The sequence below is a fragment of the Odontesthes bonariensis genome, chromosome 16 (genome assembly GCF_027942865.1).
Source record: "Odontesthes bonariensis isolate fOdoBon6 chromosome 16, fOdoBon6.hap1, whole genome shotgun sequence".
NCBI classification, from domain to species: Eukaryota; Metazoa; Chordata; class Actinopteri; order Atheriniformes; family Atherinopsidae; genus Odontesthes; species Odontesthes bonariensis.
The window spans coordinates 9,930,757-9,947,058 of record NC_134521.1 but is presented as its reverse complement, the minus strand read 5'-3'; the positions used below and the strand labels follow the sequence as shown (position 1 = coordinate 9,947,058).

General features: G+C 39.8%; 2 protein-coding genes across 3 annotated transcripts; one reads left to right on the top strand and one right to left on the bottom strand.

Annotated features, from left to right (window-relative positions):
- Nucleotides 1-582: 582 nt before the first annotated feature.
- Nucleotides 583-4,838, bottom strand: LOC142402203 (cationic amino acid transporter 2). Of its 2 annotated transcripts, XM_075487759.1 has the most exons (10): nt 4,120-4,396; nt 3,880-4,030; nt 3,656-3,789; nt 3,275-3,497; nt 2,895-3,031; nt 2,549-2,651; nt 1,772-1,905; nt 1,505-1,671; nt 1,145-1,253; nt 583-1,027 (listed from the first exon to the last, which is right to left on the bottom strand). In XM_075487759.1, exons 1-10 carry the CDS (start codon nt 4,184-4,186, stop codon nt 888-890), a joined length of 1,365 nt encoding a protein of 454 aa, XP_075343874.1. In that variant the 5' UTR covers nt 4,187-4,396; the 3' UTR covers nt 583-887. The 2 variants fall into 2 exon arrangements, with proteins under 2 accessions (XP_075343874.1, XP_075343875.1); XM_075487760.1 differs by lacking the exons at nt 583-1,027; nt 1,145-1,253; nt 1,505-1,671; nt 1,772-1,905 and adding an exon at nt 4,469-4,838 and having other exon boundaries at nt 2,145-2,651; nt 3,862-4,030; nt 4,120-4,275.
- A 3,364-nt stretch (nt 4,839-8,202) lies between these two features.
- On the top strand, nt 8,203-13,865 carry casr (calcium-sensing receptor). The gene is made up of 6 exons (XM_075487155.1): nt 8,203-8,387; nt 8,470-8,776; nt 9,008-9,847; nt 9,928-10,158; nt 12,517-12,640; nt 12,730-13,865. Exons 1-6 carry the CDS (start codon nt 8,203-8,205, stop codon nt 13,863-13,865), a joined length of 2,823 nt encoding a protein of 940 aa, XP_075343270.1.
- Nucleotides 13,866-16,302: the final 2,437 nt, after the last annotated feature.

The following is a 16,302-nucleotide window of genomic DNA, read 5'->3' as shown; positions in this document are numbered from 1 at the left end:
TTAGCAACATCATTTATGAACATTGACTTACCCCCTGCTGCATCCTGTGAGCCAAGTTCCAGCCGAGTTTTGGCGTTGACGAAGGTAGTCCGGCTACTTTTCTACGGTTCCGAAAATAAAGCGTCTTGCTTCTCAAAGCAATATGCGTTCAAAAGAGTAATACATTTGCATCACAAAATCGTTCATCCAGAAAAAGTCAGACCTCACATCGCTTGGCGCTATTTCTCTCTTCCTTCATATCACTGCCTGCAGTGTAGACTGTGCAGACCGAAGTGCAGACTGAGCAGTCCCCTGCTTCCGAGCAGTAAACACTGTAACAGGTGCGGCTATCGCTAAGTGGCTGTACGCATTGATATGAAGGGAGGCAAAAATAGCACCAAGCGATGTGAGGTCTGACTTTTTCTGGAGGGAGGATTTTGTGATGCAAATGTATTACTCTTTTGAACGCATATTGTTTTGAGAAGCAAGATGCTTTATTTTCGGGACCCTAGCAAACTAGCCGGACTACCTTCATCAACGCCAAAATTAGGCTGGAACTCGGCTCACAGAATGCAGCAGGGGGTAAGAAAACGTTCATAAATGATATTGCTAATATGGGATGTCATACAGCTTCATGTCAAAAGAGGCGAACTATCCATTTAAGATAATCAGAATCTTACAGATTGTAAGAATGCCCCAGTACCTAACGCAGAAGCCACAATTGAGAAGTTTTGGCAGCATTGTTAATCTATAAAAGCAATATGGGTCAATGCTCTATTTGAACGGTTTTAGCCTAAAAAAATTATAATTTTCCCAAAACGTGGAATGACACAGAGAATAAAATCCAATACATTGAATCCACGAGCACCGTTAAGACACTTAGTTACACAATCAATGACGCACATAACCTATCCATTAAAATGTCCAGGTTCAGTGTTTTGGCCCATGGTGGTGGTGATGCTGTTAAAACTGACGCGGTTCTGTGAATTTTCAACCCTTTGTTTCTGCACACTGTGCTGAATGCCGTAACAAAAGTAGATGAGTAAACCTGTGAAAAAGAGAAGAAAAACACATCAGTTTCACGTGAGGCTGCATCATTTTATCACATGACTGACATATATAGCTAAAAAAATGGCAAGAATTTGTGATGGTGTTCTTTTCATACCTACTGCCATCCACACTGCATAACGGATCCAAGTGTCTGATCCAAGCTGAACCATAAGATAGACATTTACAAAGGTGCTAAAAGTAGGAAGCAGTGGTACAAAAGGAACCTGTAGACATAAAAGAGTAGATTTTCATGACAAAGCAAAAGGGCAAATTACATCAGGGGCAGCTATTGCTAACCGACTATCGGTTAGCTACTTTTTTCTCTTACAGGCAATCTTCTACGCAAATTCATTACACAGTATATTATATCATAATTATATGGCATTTATTAGCAGTTTTCAAGGTAAGGAAAAGCAGTCATTAAAACATGAGATGTAAGAGTATAGTATACACAGTTGTTCTAGATGTGGAATACCATGAAAGCAGCTGTAGATGTACTCTGTGGTTGTCTCCAGATGATCAGGACAGTGAGGCCCAGCATCAGCACGAGCACAAAGACACAAAATAAACTCCCCCAGCGAAGGGCCTGCAGGGAGTCCACAGTCTGGGATATGAAGATGCTGAGGATGATAGCTATAAAGACTGGGGAGAAGCAGTTGTGTAACTTCCAATGAATCATTAACGATGAAAATCTTGTGCACAAAGGACAATATTTACGGAAAATGTGAACTCAATCACTTACCAATAGAGACGGTTAAAACAGACACATTTTTTGATGTTCGTGCGGTGGCCTCAGATGGAGGACATAATAATCCCCCTACTGTGAAGGGTTCTGCTTTGCTTGAATTTGAATCTTCACTGAGGTCAGCTTGGTACCTTTAAAGATGAGGTCATATGAATGACTTTAAGCAATGGGCATAACTTTTAGCTATTATATTGGCGCAGCTGCAACACAGGCTTAAATATGAGGTTCAGAGGTCAATGTTTTTCTGGCATATAAATATTCTTATATCACAATCTTATTGATGTTTCTGATGATTCATACATATGGATTAGTTTGCAATACAGTTTAGTGTTAAACTGAATGAAACATGCTTTCCCAATTAAGAAAAACTTCTAAAAGATTCATAATGCTGGCTTATAAGTCACATTTCGACAGTAGCTCAGGTAAGAATTCAGTTTTGCATATTTCCCACCTTTTAATCATCTTCAATTTGTTCTGCAGACTTTTCTTGCTCAAGTAAATACCAATCCTGTTCATATCCGGATTATATTCTAATAAAACAGACAATCTATGCTATGAATGTGTAAAGGTTATCAGGAATTGTCTTAATGTGGTCAATTAGATAAGAGAAAAACGCCTTTTTTATCTGAGGATATTTTGAAACATACTGTAATCCCAACCTGGTTATCAACATAAAAGATAAGAGTGGTGGCAATACCCTACAGTAGACAATCAAATATTGCAGTTTTAGATTAGAGTAATAATACAACACATGCATACTTTTAAGATTCATACCTTAAAATGAGAATACATATGGCAACGAGTGTGTATGCAAAGAGGGTTCCAATCGACATCATGTCAACCAGCGCCTTCAGGTCAAACAATAATGCCATGATAGCTGCAAAGACATCATTTACATGGACTTACATGAACTTACATACAGTGAATCACACTTATCCCTATCTGTCACTGATATCAAAGCCTAAATCGAGTGGAAACATGCTTTATGTAAGTCTACATCTATATTCATTTCCGTGCATTGCATGTTAGCAGCCTCAGGACTGTTAATAGACTAAAATTGCACAAATATTAAACAACAGGAGTTCTGTTATTCTATTACGTTGCACAATGGGGTCTTTACCGGCTACAATCCCTGAAGACAATGTAGCTATGACAGGACTTTGTCTGTCACTCATTTTACTGAGCGGGCTGAAGAGAAGTCCATCCCTGGCCATGGCAAAGAGAACACGGGGCATCGGAAACATTGATCCGAGTAGGCTGTGGGAAAAAGCTCAACTCACCGATCAGTGGTCATTTGATTATTCGCTTCTATTTTAATCTGCACAAGGGATTCCCCATGACCTTCATAACTACTGTGGAACAGGTTGGCCGAGGACAATAAGACGTTCAGCAAATCAGTTTAAACCGCTAATGAACCGACCCAGAAATGGAAAATTGAATTAAACATTTGTCTCGATTTGAGGAATCCTCAGTTTCTCAAATGAATCCTGTGTTTCATACCTTGTTGACAGTGCACAGAGGGATCCAACGGCCACTGCATACTTTGCAGGGCCCCAACCGATGTATGAGAATGCCGCAGGCAGTGGGCTGTGGACGCTGAGCAAATAGTACGGCATCATAAGAGTCAAGGCAGCAGACACACCAAAATAAGCCAGGAAGCAGATGAGGAGGGATGCCACTATTCCAAGTGGGATCGACTTCTGAGGGTTCTGCACCTCCTCTCCTAAAGATGAAACCATGTTGCAGGGTGGATGCTCTTACATTGCACAGTACTGTTTGTTATTGCTCAAAAGCTCAAAAGATAATAGATTTTTCTTTACAACTCATCAAGAGGCCAGTCTCAACAGTGCAAGCTCGAACAAAAACTTAAAACTTGTTTACCTGTTGTGGCGATGCAGTCAAATCCAACAAAAGCATAAAAGCAAGTGGCCGCCCCCGCTAATGTTCCCTCGAAGCCAAAAGGAAAAAATCCTCCACTGCCATATCTGCTGGTTTCATTCAGGAACGTATAGTTTCTAAAATATAACAAACATATTGCCGAGTGGTTATTAAGGAAGCTTTAAAAAATACAGCTGTAGCTTGAAGACAGGAGCACATTCTCATACCCATTGAGGATAGCATCTTTGTCGGTGTACCAGTTGTTGATGTCTCCCTTTATGAAGCCAGAGAGGATAACAAACACCAACACCAGGATGTTAACGGCTGTAAAAACCTTATTTACGATGGCCGACTCTTTAACGCCAAATGCAAGAATCCCTAGAAAGAAAAGTGTGAAAGTAAGCACAAAAACTCTGGAAACTCAACTGTAAAACACGAGTTACAGTGTTACAAACTCTGAAACTTGCCTGCCAAGAGCATTATGAGACCAGCTGCAAAGAAGTCTGGGTAGGAAGCCAACCCAGGTAAATTCATCGCAGCCTGTTTTCCCAAAGAGTTGGCAATGACATTTCCAATTAGGTCATCAAAGGTCCCACTCCATGCTCTGGCTACACTCGATGTCCCTTAAACACAAAAGCAGACACAATGTGGAAAACCTGAGGCGGACAAAGCGGAAATCAGCAAAAAATTCAAACTTAACACAAAATGACATGAAAATAGATTGAAAAACTCTTCCAAGATGACATCACCCATTACAAACAGCACAAGTGTTTAGAGCTTTTTATTTTTAGAGCATGTTGGTTGTAGTGTTTTCACCTATGACATAAGAGAGCAGCAGGTTCCAGCCAGTGATAAAAGCCCATATCTCCCCCACAGTCACATAGCAGTAGAGATAGGCAGAGCCTGTTTTTGGAACACGAGCTCCGAATTCAGCGTAACACAGTCCTGCAAAGATGGAGGCCACAGCTGCTATCAAGAAGGAGATAATAATACTTGGACCTGCCACGGTCCTGGCCACTTCTCCTGAGAGCACATAAACACCGGCCCCCAGTGTGCTGCCGACCCCGAGAGCCACCAGGTCGAGGGTCGTCAGGCAGCGGCGAAAGTTGGACACCTCGCCTTCGGGCTCCAAAGGTTTTCTCCGTGACAGGCTCCGCAGGAACAGCAGCACCTTTGCACTGGACATCTGTTCGTGCAGACATGTAGGGTTGAGTTGGGAGAAAAAACATTTATTTTAGTCAAACTCTAAATATTGTCACAGAAGGGATAGATATGCAACATATTCACAGAATTAGTTTTTACCAAAGAAAGCAAACTGAACAGTTTCACATTTCCAAATCCATTAAAACACAAGACTCACATAAACCTTGAGGATTTTGCTGTGTGAAATAAGTTGTGTGTTTATGGCATCGAGGTACAAAAGTTTTAACAGTCGAATCAGTCAGCCACAAGCAGACGCGCATACAATGTTTTTCTACACCTGCAGAGACCCCTCATCCAGATTGAGGCCCCTTTACTTTCACCCTAATTCTTACAATTGAATTCCTAACCTTGACTCTTGTCCTCACCCTAAGCTTAACCTCACTCTAACCCTGAAACCAGTCCTCAGATCTTCACACAGTGCAGTCGCTCTTCCATCATGACTTATCCTATAGTCCTGTTGCTGCACGGTAAAAGGCATTCGTTCTGACAAATAAGAATATACAAGGATTACTTCTAATTATTTGATATTTATAGCCAAAGTATTAAGTATGAATCAGCGATAAGACAGACATGGTTATTTGACATACTGTCTCTTAATAATAAGTCAGTCATTCTGAGATTATTTGAGCAAACTTTGTATCCTTCTCATACGGTACAGTACTTCCTGCACTAACTATATTACATCCACACTATACCTCAGCATATATTCGCTCATTATCTTAAGGAAACATCCTTACCTTCCCAGTTGAAAACTGCAGTGTGTGTGACTGTTTTGATCTGCCCTGGTGCACACTATGCGTGAGGATAAATCCATTCACTGTGAACTCTTCACAGCCTAACATTTTTTACACATTATGTTACATTTCAGACTTATGTGCCATTTCTGAAAAAGACAAGATCGAAATGATTTATCCCAGGACACCACTGGCAAGGCGAGCGATGACATCCACTTTATAAAGCAGAAAGCAGTTTATAAACCTTTAAATCTGGCTGTTTCTGGGTGTTTCTGTGCGTAGATGACAGAGTGGGGCTGTTTATGTGGAGCTTTTATTTTTCGGTCTTCCTTCAATTGTTGATGCTCTCTGACAGATAGCTTCTGTGATTGAAAAAAAAAACAGTGAATAGTCTATTAATATTCTTTTAGACTTTATGATATGATGTGATTCTATTATTGATATTCTGGTATTTGAATAGACAAATGAAATAGTAAAAAAAAAAACAGCTAAACTTTATGTGTAAAAGTGACTATTTACCATAATTTCATTCAAACCTGATACTTACCATGATGCATTGCACACATAAGAAAGAATGTAACCAAGTTTATTTATCTGATTTCTTTCATTTAACTTTGATCTAATGGTTGAATCTAATTGGCTGCCATCAACTGATAATACTAAACGTGTTGATTGGGTTGTTTAAAGACTGCTGAGAGGATTTCTGAACGTCCTGATCAGTGAAATCTACATTCTGAGTGAGCCAACCTTCCTTCAACAAACTTGCTGAAACCAGCTTTAGAGCTGGCTTGTTACATTAAACCTTTCAGGGTTTTCTTTGTGTCTTACGCCTTGTTGACTCAGAGCCGGGTCAGCAGCACACATGTAAGTCGTCTCGTTCGTCATGTAAGTCAACATGTTGTAAACTGAAATTCTTTTTACTGGAGACATCTGCTCAGCAACAAATTGAAGACTGGCTCACCGGAGCATAAGGAGTTAGCTAGTTGTTTGAAGAACATAACGGTGCAATCCATTGCTTCTAGGGGTTCCTGGTATCATGCTGTAGCTGGATTTCAGTGAAAAACCTGCCTGTAAAACTGGTCACTGGATGTTAAGCAGGAAAAAACTGCTGTCAAACACTGTTTCCCACACATGTGGGCTCCAATTTTCTTTTTTCTTTGGTTAAAATACTTACAGAAGCTTTAATACACAGCTATATTATTTACTGTTACTTGAGAGTAACAGTAACAAACATCCAAATACGCAGCTAGAATTACAAATTAAGGAGGGTTGTAGAGAATCTGTCTTTTCTTTTTATCTGATTGTTTAGCTGTTCACTGTGAAAAGTCTACACCTGTAATGCTGTGGAAATTACAATATAGTTTAACCTTCTTAACTCTTTCTCAGCTACTTTATATTGTGATTACTTTGGTCCCAGAGGAGTGAACTCTGGGCAGACTTCATTAGCTGAAGGAAATGGACAATCCCCCTCTCTGTTAATGATTCATCTGCAGAGAGAGGTTCAGAAGGTAGCAGCATCGTTCTTCGAATTCACTCAGAACCAAAGATATTTTGGAAATAGTTCTTGAAATCACTGGAAAACGTCCGACCGACTGCTTTAGGTGTATTTTACAAACAGTAAGTTGAATTCTCGTTATAGTTCATGCTTAATGTGTTTGATGAACTTACATTAAATCATGCCACAGCTTTGTCAAAACAGCAGCTAATATTTCTGAGGCTCAAAATAAGATCAACTCCCTGAATTTAGGTCTTATTTTGTTATTTTGCTGATTTGACCTTGAATGCCTGTAATTTTTGTCACTTTTTTTAATAAAATTTTTTATGTTTAAATTGACACTTTTACACAAAGTAAGACAAGAAGAATAGTTGTGGTAAATGCTAATTAATTTTAATCGTGAGCGTTTTTTCAAGCTCTTCTGCCTCTGTGCTGTGACCAAAAAAATGGCTGTTTGGCCTGGTAGTTACTTCATTATCACAGCTCTGCCCCAGCATTTTTCCAGCAGTATTAAACAGATGCAGAGGGGCTGCTATCGCTTTTCTCCATGGTGACTTCAGCTCACTGGCCACAGCATAAGACTGGGACTCTGCAGAAAAGGAGGGTCATTAGAGTGTGACTGCACCCTCAGCTTATGTAAATCCTGCATCTATTTCGGTTCAGAGTATTTTCAGCAGCATGCTGACCATGTCAGTCAGGTGTGAAATGTTAAAACTTATCTTTCTTTAGAAACATTATTGAATGAGTCAGCTCATAAAAGAAAAAAAATCTAGACTTAAAAAGTGCACGGTTGAGCAGCAGGAGGTATAGCCTGAGGTCACGTTGTGTCCCTTTTTATATGGGAAAGTGAGGCCAGTAAGTGTTTTATTATCAAGAATTTCAAAAGGCTTTTTTTCCGGTGTTGATTGTTTCTAGTAAAATGTGATGGCAGCCCATTTTTTCCACAAATGCATGACATGTTTTCCTTGCTCTTTCCAACAGTTAGACATTCTCATCAGTGCAAACATGAATAACACAAAACAACACAACAAGCAGAGTGAAGGGAGCAGGGAATACTGAAAAGAACTTCACCCCAGGTAGACATTGAAAACGATTCTACCCAGTCAAAGAAAAGAGAGATGAGACTGCTCCTGTATTACATGATACTGTTGGGGTCCAGTTGTGTGATTTCCACTTACGGGCCCAATCAGAGAGCACAGATGACCGGGGATATCTTACTCGGGGGTCTGTTTCCCATACACTTTGGTGTTGCATCCAAAGATCAAGACCTGGCAGCCCGGCCAGAATCCACACAGTGCGTCAGGTAAGATTCATGAAGCTAATTCTCATTGAAAACTGAGTGCTCATCTAGCTCATTCTAACACATGCCATGTTTACTTTTACAGGTTTAACTTCCGTGGTTTCCGTTGGCTTCAGGCTATGATTTTTGCTATTGATGAGATTAACAACAGCAGCGTGCTCTTACCTAACATCACCTTGGGATACAGGATATTTGACACGTGTAATACTGTGTCAAAAGCCTTGGAAGCCACCCTTAGTTTTGTGGCTCAAAATAAGATTGACTCCCTGAATTTAGACGAGTTTTGTAACTGCACCGATCACATCCCATCAACCATCGCAGTCGTAGGAGCTGCAGGATCTGCAGTTTCAACGGCAGTTGCAAACCTCCTTGGTCTTTTTTACATTCCTCAGGTCAGTACCAGGACCGCCTCAATATCATTCCACCTCATCTGAGGACTTAAAAATCCAAATAAAGGTCACATTAATCCTTAAAATAGAGCCCACAAACAATGCAGTGCATAGAGCCTTTTATCGAGAGTCTAACGCCTAAATGATGTTTGTTCAACAGAATAAAAAGGAAACATTTATTGTGACTGAAGATGATTAATGACATGTGATTGCCTGAAATCTTTCCTGCTCCAGATCAGCTATGCATCCTCTAGTCGCCTCTTGAGCAACAAGAATCAGTACAAGTCCTTCATGAGAACAATTCCTACAGACGAATACCAGGCTACAGCCATGGCGGACATCATTGAGTACTTCCAGTGGAACTGGGTCATCGCTGTTGCCTCAGACGATGACTACGGGCGCCCAGGAATCGAAAAGTTTGAGAAAGAGATGGAAGAGCGAGACATCTGCATTCACCTGAATGAACTTATTTCTCAATACTTTGAGGATCATGAAATTAAAGCTCTGGCTGACAGGATTGAGAACTCCACAGCTAAAGTCATTGTTGTGTTTGCCAGTGGCCCAGACATTGAGCCTCTAATCAAAGAGATGGTCAGCAGAAACATCACGGATCGCATCTGGCTAGCCAGTGAAGCGTGGGCAAGCTCCTCCCTTATTGCTAAACCTGAATACCTAGATGTTGTGGCGGGGACTATTGGCTTTGCTTTGAAGGCGGGACGTATACCAGGCTTTAGAGAGTTCCTACAGCAAGTCCACCCGAAGAAAGACAGTCATAATGAATTTGTCCGAGAGTTTTGGGAAGAAACCTTCAACTGTTATCTGGAAGACAGCCCAAGACTCCAAGAAAGTGAGAATGGCAGCACTAGTTTCAGGCCTTTGTGTACTGGTGAAGAAGACATCACAAGTGTTGAAACGCCATACCTGGACTACACACATCTTCGTATCTCCTATAATGCTTATGTTGCAGTTTATTCAATTGCACGGGCCCTGCAGGACATACTCACCTGCACACCTGGACATGGACTTTTTGCCAACAATTCATGTGCAGACATAAAGAAAATGGAAGCATGGCAGGTAAAATATGTTGCAAATGATTAAAAATTATATAATTTACTGATGTGCGAATCATTCAAATGTGTTGTTTTGTGTCATAGGTGCTGAAGCAGCTCAGACATTTGAACTACACCAACAGCATGGGTGAAAAGATTCACTTTGATGAAAACGCCGACCTGGCAGCAAATTACACCATAATTAACTGGCACAGGTCAACTGAGCACGGCTCTGTGGTGTTTGAAGAGGTCGGAAGCTACAACATGCACGCCAAGAGAGGATCCAAACTGTTCATTGACAAGACAAAGATTCTTTGGAATGGATATAGTTCAGAGGTCAGTGAAACTGTTGTTGTGGATGCACACAGACATCGATTCATCTGTGATTAACATTGTGATGCTGGTGATATATTTAAGTCCAGTACCATCTCTGTTTAAACATCTGTCTGCTCCGAAGTGGCAGTGAAAGTTGGGCAGTATTGTGAAGTTGGATGGTGGGTAGCTAGTTCCTTTAAATACATGTCAGACTGTTCTTAAGTTGACATCAAATAGAAATAATAATACATTATTGTCAGTTATACCTGTATCAATCTGGTCATATTATGTACTTTGAGTTTTCCCCTTTCCTTTAGTGTGTTATTCAGTTCTTTACAGAGTTCACAGTAAAAGGATGAACCTTTAGAAGATCTTGATCTGGTATCTGGTATTTTTATCCATTACTTATGCTCCTCACTGTCCTCCATCCAAACATATCCTGTTTGTAGAATATACGGCCTCTCGTGGTCATGAGCAGAACTGCAGATGATTTGTAGATAATGTAATGTATAAAGGTGATGGTTGCAGTTGCAATGTGAAAAATATATACGTTTTGGTCTGAAGTACGGTCATTTCTAATCCTAACACAGTAGTTTAATTTCCAACCATAACCAAGAGAAATTATTGGCTGGACCCAACAAGGAAGTGGCTAAAGTGTCTTAGAAAAGGGTTGTTCCGTTATCAACTGAACATAACCGTGAAGTGAAAAAGTCTTTGTCATGCACCATAAACACATGAATGACTGAAAGTGCTGCATGCTACAATTCAACCTTAGTCTTAGCCCTAATGATAATTTGCAGATTCTTAAAGAAAACACTTGCGAACGTCTGCTCTGGGTCGTGTTTCCCTCTTCTCGATTGTAGAGGAGATATTTATCATGGGTCATATGTATTTAAAGGTATATCAAATCAAAATCAAATCAAATTTATTTGTATAGCACATTTCATGTACAAAACAATTCAAAGTGCTTCACATAAAATAAAAGCATTGCAGCAGGGAGTGGAAGAAGCATTAAAAATACATAAAAGAATATGAAGAGAAAGAAATAAAATAATTTAAATGAATTTAAAAACAAGCAACAGTCCAGATAAATTAAAAGATACCGTGCAGATTTCATGCATAGACACATGAGAAAAGAAATGTTTTTAACCTGGATTTAAAAATGTCTCCATTTGGTGAAAGTTTAATCTCCACTGGCAGTTTGTTCCACTTGTTTGCAGCATAACAGCTAAATGCTGCTTCTCCATGTTTAGTCTGGACTCTGGACTGGACCAGCTGACCTGAGTCCTTGGATCTAAGAGCTCTGCTGGGTTTATATTCTCTGAACATATCACAGATTGTAAACCATCAGCAGGCTTTTAAAATCTATTCTGTGACTGACTGGAAGCCAGAGTAAAGATTTTAAAGCTGCTGTGATGTGTTCAGATCTCTTAGTCCGGGTTAAAACTCCAGCAGCAGCGTTCTGGATGAGCTGCAGATGTTTAATGCTCTTTTGCTCGTATAGACAAATGACCTATATGATCGTATCAACTGGATGATTTGTTGCTGTATAATGCCTTTCTAGCAGCTAGTTTAGAGCTCCTGAAAACAAAAAAATGAGCTGCTGCATTTCACTCCACCATACTCGATCAAGCAGCCAACCGTTGATGAGCAGATAAGCTTTTTGGCAGGGAGACTTAAAGGGACAAGAGTTTTAAAAAGAAAGAGAAAAAACTGTCTTGCAGAAATGTATTTTATAAAAAAAATAATGTTGTTTTCGAATACTGTATCACAACATGTACATTTGTTCGAGTCGGAAGCTTGAAAATGATCATGTTGTCAGCTTTTTAAGGAGGAGATGATCGCTATTTGCCACAAAAACATTTTATTTGCCTGCGATGGACAGGCCACTCTACCCAGTTATAGCAGCTGGGATAGGCTCAGCCGCCTGCATCCCTGATTTGGATTGAGCAGGTATAGAAAATGGATAAATGGATCCTCCTTTTGCTTTAAACATAACAATAAAGGCTTTGAACTTATTAAATTCCAAAATGAAATATGGTATTAAACAGCTGCTTACAGTATATGTTTAATTGAGCAGACGCACTCCAAGGTTTGCTCTCTTTTGCTATGTTTTGCTCTCCAGTAACCACTAGGAAAAATACCCTGCTTTTCAGTAAGCTTTGTATTAACAGGGTAGCATTCATTCAGTCCATTAGAGCTGGTGTAAAGATTATCAAGAAATAAAAAGAAAACAGGAAATATTTGATCCATTGATCTTGTTAGAAATTGTTTGAAAACTTGGCTCAATCCTTTTTTTCCAATTTATATTTTGAATAGAGTTAAATACGTCTTTTAGCCCATCTCATGCAACATTTTGATCTGTTTTATACTCTGCAGGTGCCATTCTCAAACTGCAGTGAGGACTGTGAACCTGGCACAAGGAAGGGCATCATCGACAGTATGCCCACGTGCTGCTTTGAGTGCACAGAATGTTCAGATGGAGAGTACAGTAACCATAAAGGTATGCAGATGCATCCGTTCAGTCTCTGTGATACCGGTTGTTGATGTCGAAGTTTTTATCACAGAAGACTTGTTTTTGTATTCACACAGATGCCAGCGTTTGCACCAAGTGTCCAAATAATTCCTGGTCGAATGGGAACCACACGTCCTGTTTCCTGAAGGAAATCGAGTTTCTCTCCTGGACAGAGCCGTTTGGGATAGCTTTAGCCATATGTGCCATGCTGGGTGTTGTCTTGACAGCTTTTGTGATGGGAGTCTTTGTCAGATTTCGCAACACACCAATAGTGAAGGCCACAAACCGTGAACTGTCCTACGTTCTCCTGTTCTCACTGATTTGTTGCTTCTCCAGCTCTCTCGTTTTTATTGGAGAGCCGCAGGACTGGACATGCCGTTTGCGTCAACCTGCCTTTGGGATTAGTTTTGTTCTCTGTATCTCCTGCATCCTTGTGAAAACTAACAGGGTGCTTTTGGTATTTGAGGCCAAGATCCCTACAAGTCTCCACCGTAAATGGTGGGGATTAAACCTGCAGTTTCTTCTGGTGTTTTTGTGTACATTTGTACAAGTCATGATATGCGTGGTTTGGCTTTATAACGCCCCTCCTTCTAGCTATATGAATCATGACATTGATGAGATCATTTTCATCACATGCAATGAGGGTTCTGTGATGGCTCTTGGGTTTCTTATTGGCTACACGTGCCTCTTGGCAGCTATATGTTTCTTTTTTGCATTCAAATCACGGAAACTTCCAGAAAATTTCACAGAGGCCAAGTTCATCACATTTAGCATGCTAATATTCTTTATTGTTTGGATCTCTTTTATCCCCGCATACTTCAGTACATATGGCAAGTTTGTTTCAGCTGTGGAGGTTATTGCTATCCTGGCTTCCAGCTTTGGAATGCTAGCCTGCATCTTTTTCAACAAGCTCTACATCATTCTCTTTAAGCCCTCCAGGAACACCATTGAGGAAGTCCGCTGCAGCACTGCAGCCCACGCTTTCAAAGTGGCAGCTAAAGCTACGCTAAAACATAACACCGCTTCGAGGAAAAAGTCCAGCAGCATTGGTGGGTCTTCTGCCTCAACTCCATCCTCATCTATCAGCCTTAAAACCAATGGCAATGACTGTGACCCGACTTCAGGAAGGCATAGGCCACGGGTGAGCTTCGGTAGTGGGACAGTTACTCTGTCATTGAGCTTTGAGGAGTCCAGGAGGAGTTCTCTGATGTAATAGAGAAATTATGGGTGTGTTAAACAACAGCTTCAGTGACTAATAATGAAGAGATTCAACATTTTATTATTGGCAAGACTGACAGTGTGTGATAGCAAGAGATGGAGAGGTGAGTTCACTGGAAAAAATCTAAATCTTACCAAGTATCTTTGTCTCATTGAGTATCTCATTACACTTGATATAAGACACAATTGCCTAACAAGTACCATTTCAGACAGATATAGGGACTTGTTTTAATACAATACATCTTGAATGTCTTGTTAAGTGAAAAAGTCTTGAAAACATCTTGTTTTCACATGAAACAAGCTTTTTTTTTTCATTTGAAGATGTTTTTAAGCTAATTTCAAGATCATTTTAACTCAAAAGCCCTAAATATCACATTTTATTTCAAGAAATCTTGACAAGCCGATTTTCACTAGTTCCATTGGCAGATTTGTTTTGCTTATTTCAAGCAAAAACGTCTTGTATTTGTTTTGTTTTTTTTAACTTATTTTTGGAGGGGCATTTTTTCCAGTGTTGACTCTCTGCTTTCTTTCATTGCATCTCAATAAGTACACAGCAAAGAGTGCCATCAGCTGTGCTGTGGTCTGTTAGGGAAATAGCATCAGTAACAGTGATGTCAGCAGGATCTCAAAACCAATTCACATGGCCCAAACAATCATTGGTCAAAAAAATCAGGAGATGTTTAACACACTGCAAAAGTGATCTCTGTGATGGACGATTCATGCCACCCTCTCAATGCCACATGGTGACAATTTATTTCCAAGTAGAGCATTTCATTCTTTTTTTTTTTTTTCATATGTTGGCAAAAAAAAGATAGTTATAGCAGAAAAACTCCTACTAAAAGTTCTACTAATGTACTCCACCTGAATTCTGTGACTTTTTGTTATTTCCACCATAAGTCTATAAATCATGTTTAGATATTTTATACAATAAAAAACATCACACCAGATCTTTAAGTTTGTTAGAATTTCTTTGATAGCAACTCATTTTACCAATTGCAACAAACACGTCTGGCACTCAGTATGTGAGGCACCTTTGAATTAAGACATTGTACAACAAGAATAAGAGCTGTGAAAGACTGCAACATGTCAGGCCAACCCTATCTGACTCATCTTTCATTTCTACAGCTGAAGCCAATGTTCACTTTGGGTGTTGGATATGTTTGGAGGTCTCATTGCTACATTATATTTTATGCTAAAAGAAAACTGTGAAGGTTAAAAAGCATTAGTATTTGCAATTTATCAGATTTGAGAAACATCCATCACAGGTAGAAAACTGAATACTTTCGCAAACAATTGAACACACTGATGGAGGTCTACGAGCCATTTTAGTGTTTATCTTTCAGAGAATATTCTCTGGCTGGAGCTTGCTTATCACAAGCTTCTGCCAACTGCAAACAGTGAAGGCCAGCCTCACATGTTAATGTCATTCCTCCAGTAAGTCTACACAGTCATGTCTTTCCAGTATGTTGGGGGGTATAGAGAGGAAGGAGCAGCTATCTGATTGTAAACTGTGAAGCAGCAACTATATTATTGAGTGGCTGCAGCTCAGATGATAGAGCGAGCAAAACACTTTACACCAAGCTACTCCATGTAGTAATCCAGCATAGGGAATCAGTTCGTAAATGGGTGAAGAAATGTTGCCTAGAGTTTGAAAAGCACTAGTGCAGACCACTTAGAAGATTATTTAACTTTTAGATAATAGTCAGTTTGAATGTATGGGGAAAATGACATTTTAGACTTCTAAAATCTAATTATTTAATACAGCCAAGAATAATAGAGCAAAGATTCAAAGAATCGACTCAATAGAGCTTTTTCAGATTGAAGCAGCTCAGAAATCCTTTACAGCTTTCACAACAGCACTGCACACATCTCTGAAGCAGGTATATACACTATTTTTCTGTGTTAAATATGGTTTATATATTACTTAGCACTGTTGTTGCATTGCTACACTTCTAAATGCCACCTGGTAGTTACTGAGTAAGCAGACAGGGCCATTCATTGTAATAGTCACTCTAGAATATGTATTGATAAGCAAATAAACCTAATGCAATACTCATATGATTGGTGTATCTGTATTATATAAAGACAAGAGATAGAGAATAAAGTTGTGTTTTTATAATCTTAGTAAATGAAGCGGTCAGCAGCTCAAGGATCAGGTAATAAGGCATTTAAGGGGTTCAGGACCTCCAAAATCACTCAACATGAGGGCGATGTGCTCATATATACAGAACCATGGCTGACATGAAGCAGCCCGAGGAGCAGCTGGACAACCACCTCCTCAGGATGAAACAATCTTTACCCTCAGAGACTCAAATACGGCCCAGGAGTGAAATCAGCACGTTGTCTATGTCTGATCTCCTGATAGAGATGAGAAAACGAGAAAAATAAAGATCAGGAAGGACTGCATGCTGGGAACATCTGGCATAACTCTC

Coding starts and splice junctions, on each gene's coding strand:
- LOC142402203 (XM_075487759.1), bottom strand. CDS start 4,186: ATGAATTTACCTGGGTTGGCTTCCTACCCAGACTTCTTTGCAGCTGGT. Junction 3,790..3,879: donor AAAGATGCTATCCTCAATGG/GTATGAGAATGT, acceptor GTTATATTTTAG/AAACTATACGTTCCTGAATG. Junction 1,672..1,771: donor TGTTTTAACCGTCTCTATTG/GTAAGTGATTGA, acceptor GCTTCTCCCCAG/TCTTTATAGCTATCATCCTC.
- casr (XM_075487155.1), top strand. CDS start 8,203: ATGAGACTGCTCCTGTATTACATGATACTGTTGGGGTCCAGTTGTGTG. Junction 10,159..12,516: donor GGAATGGATATAGTTCAGAG/GTCAGTGAAACT, acceptor TATACTCTGCAG/GTGCCATTCTCAAACTGCAG. Junction 12,641..12,729: donor AGAGTACAGTAACCATAAAG/GTATGCAGATGC, acceptor GTATTCACACAG/ATGCCAGCGTTTGCACCAAG.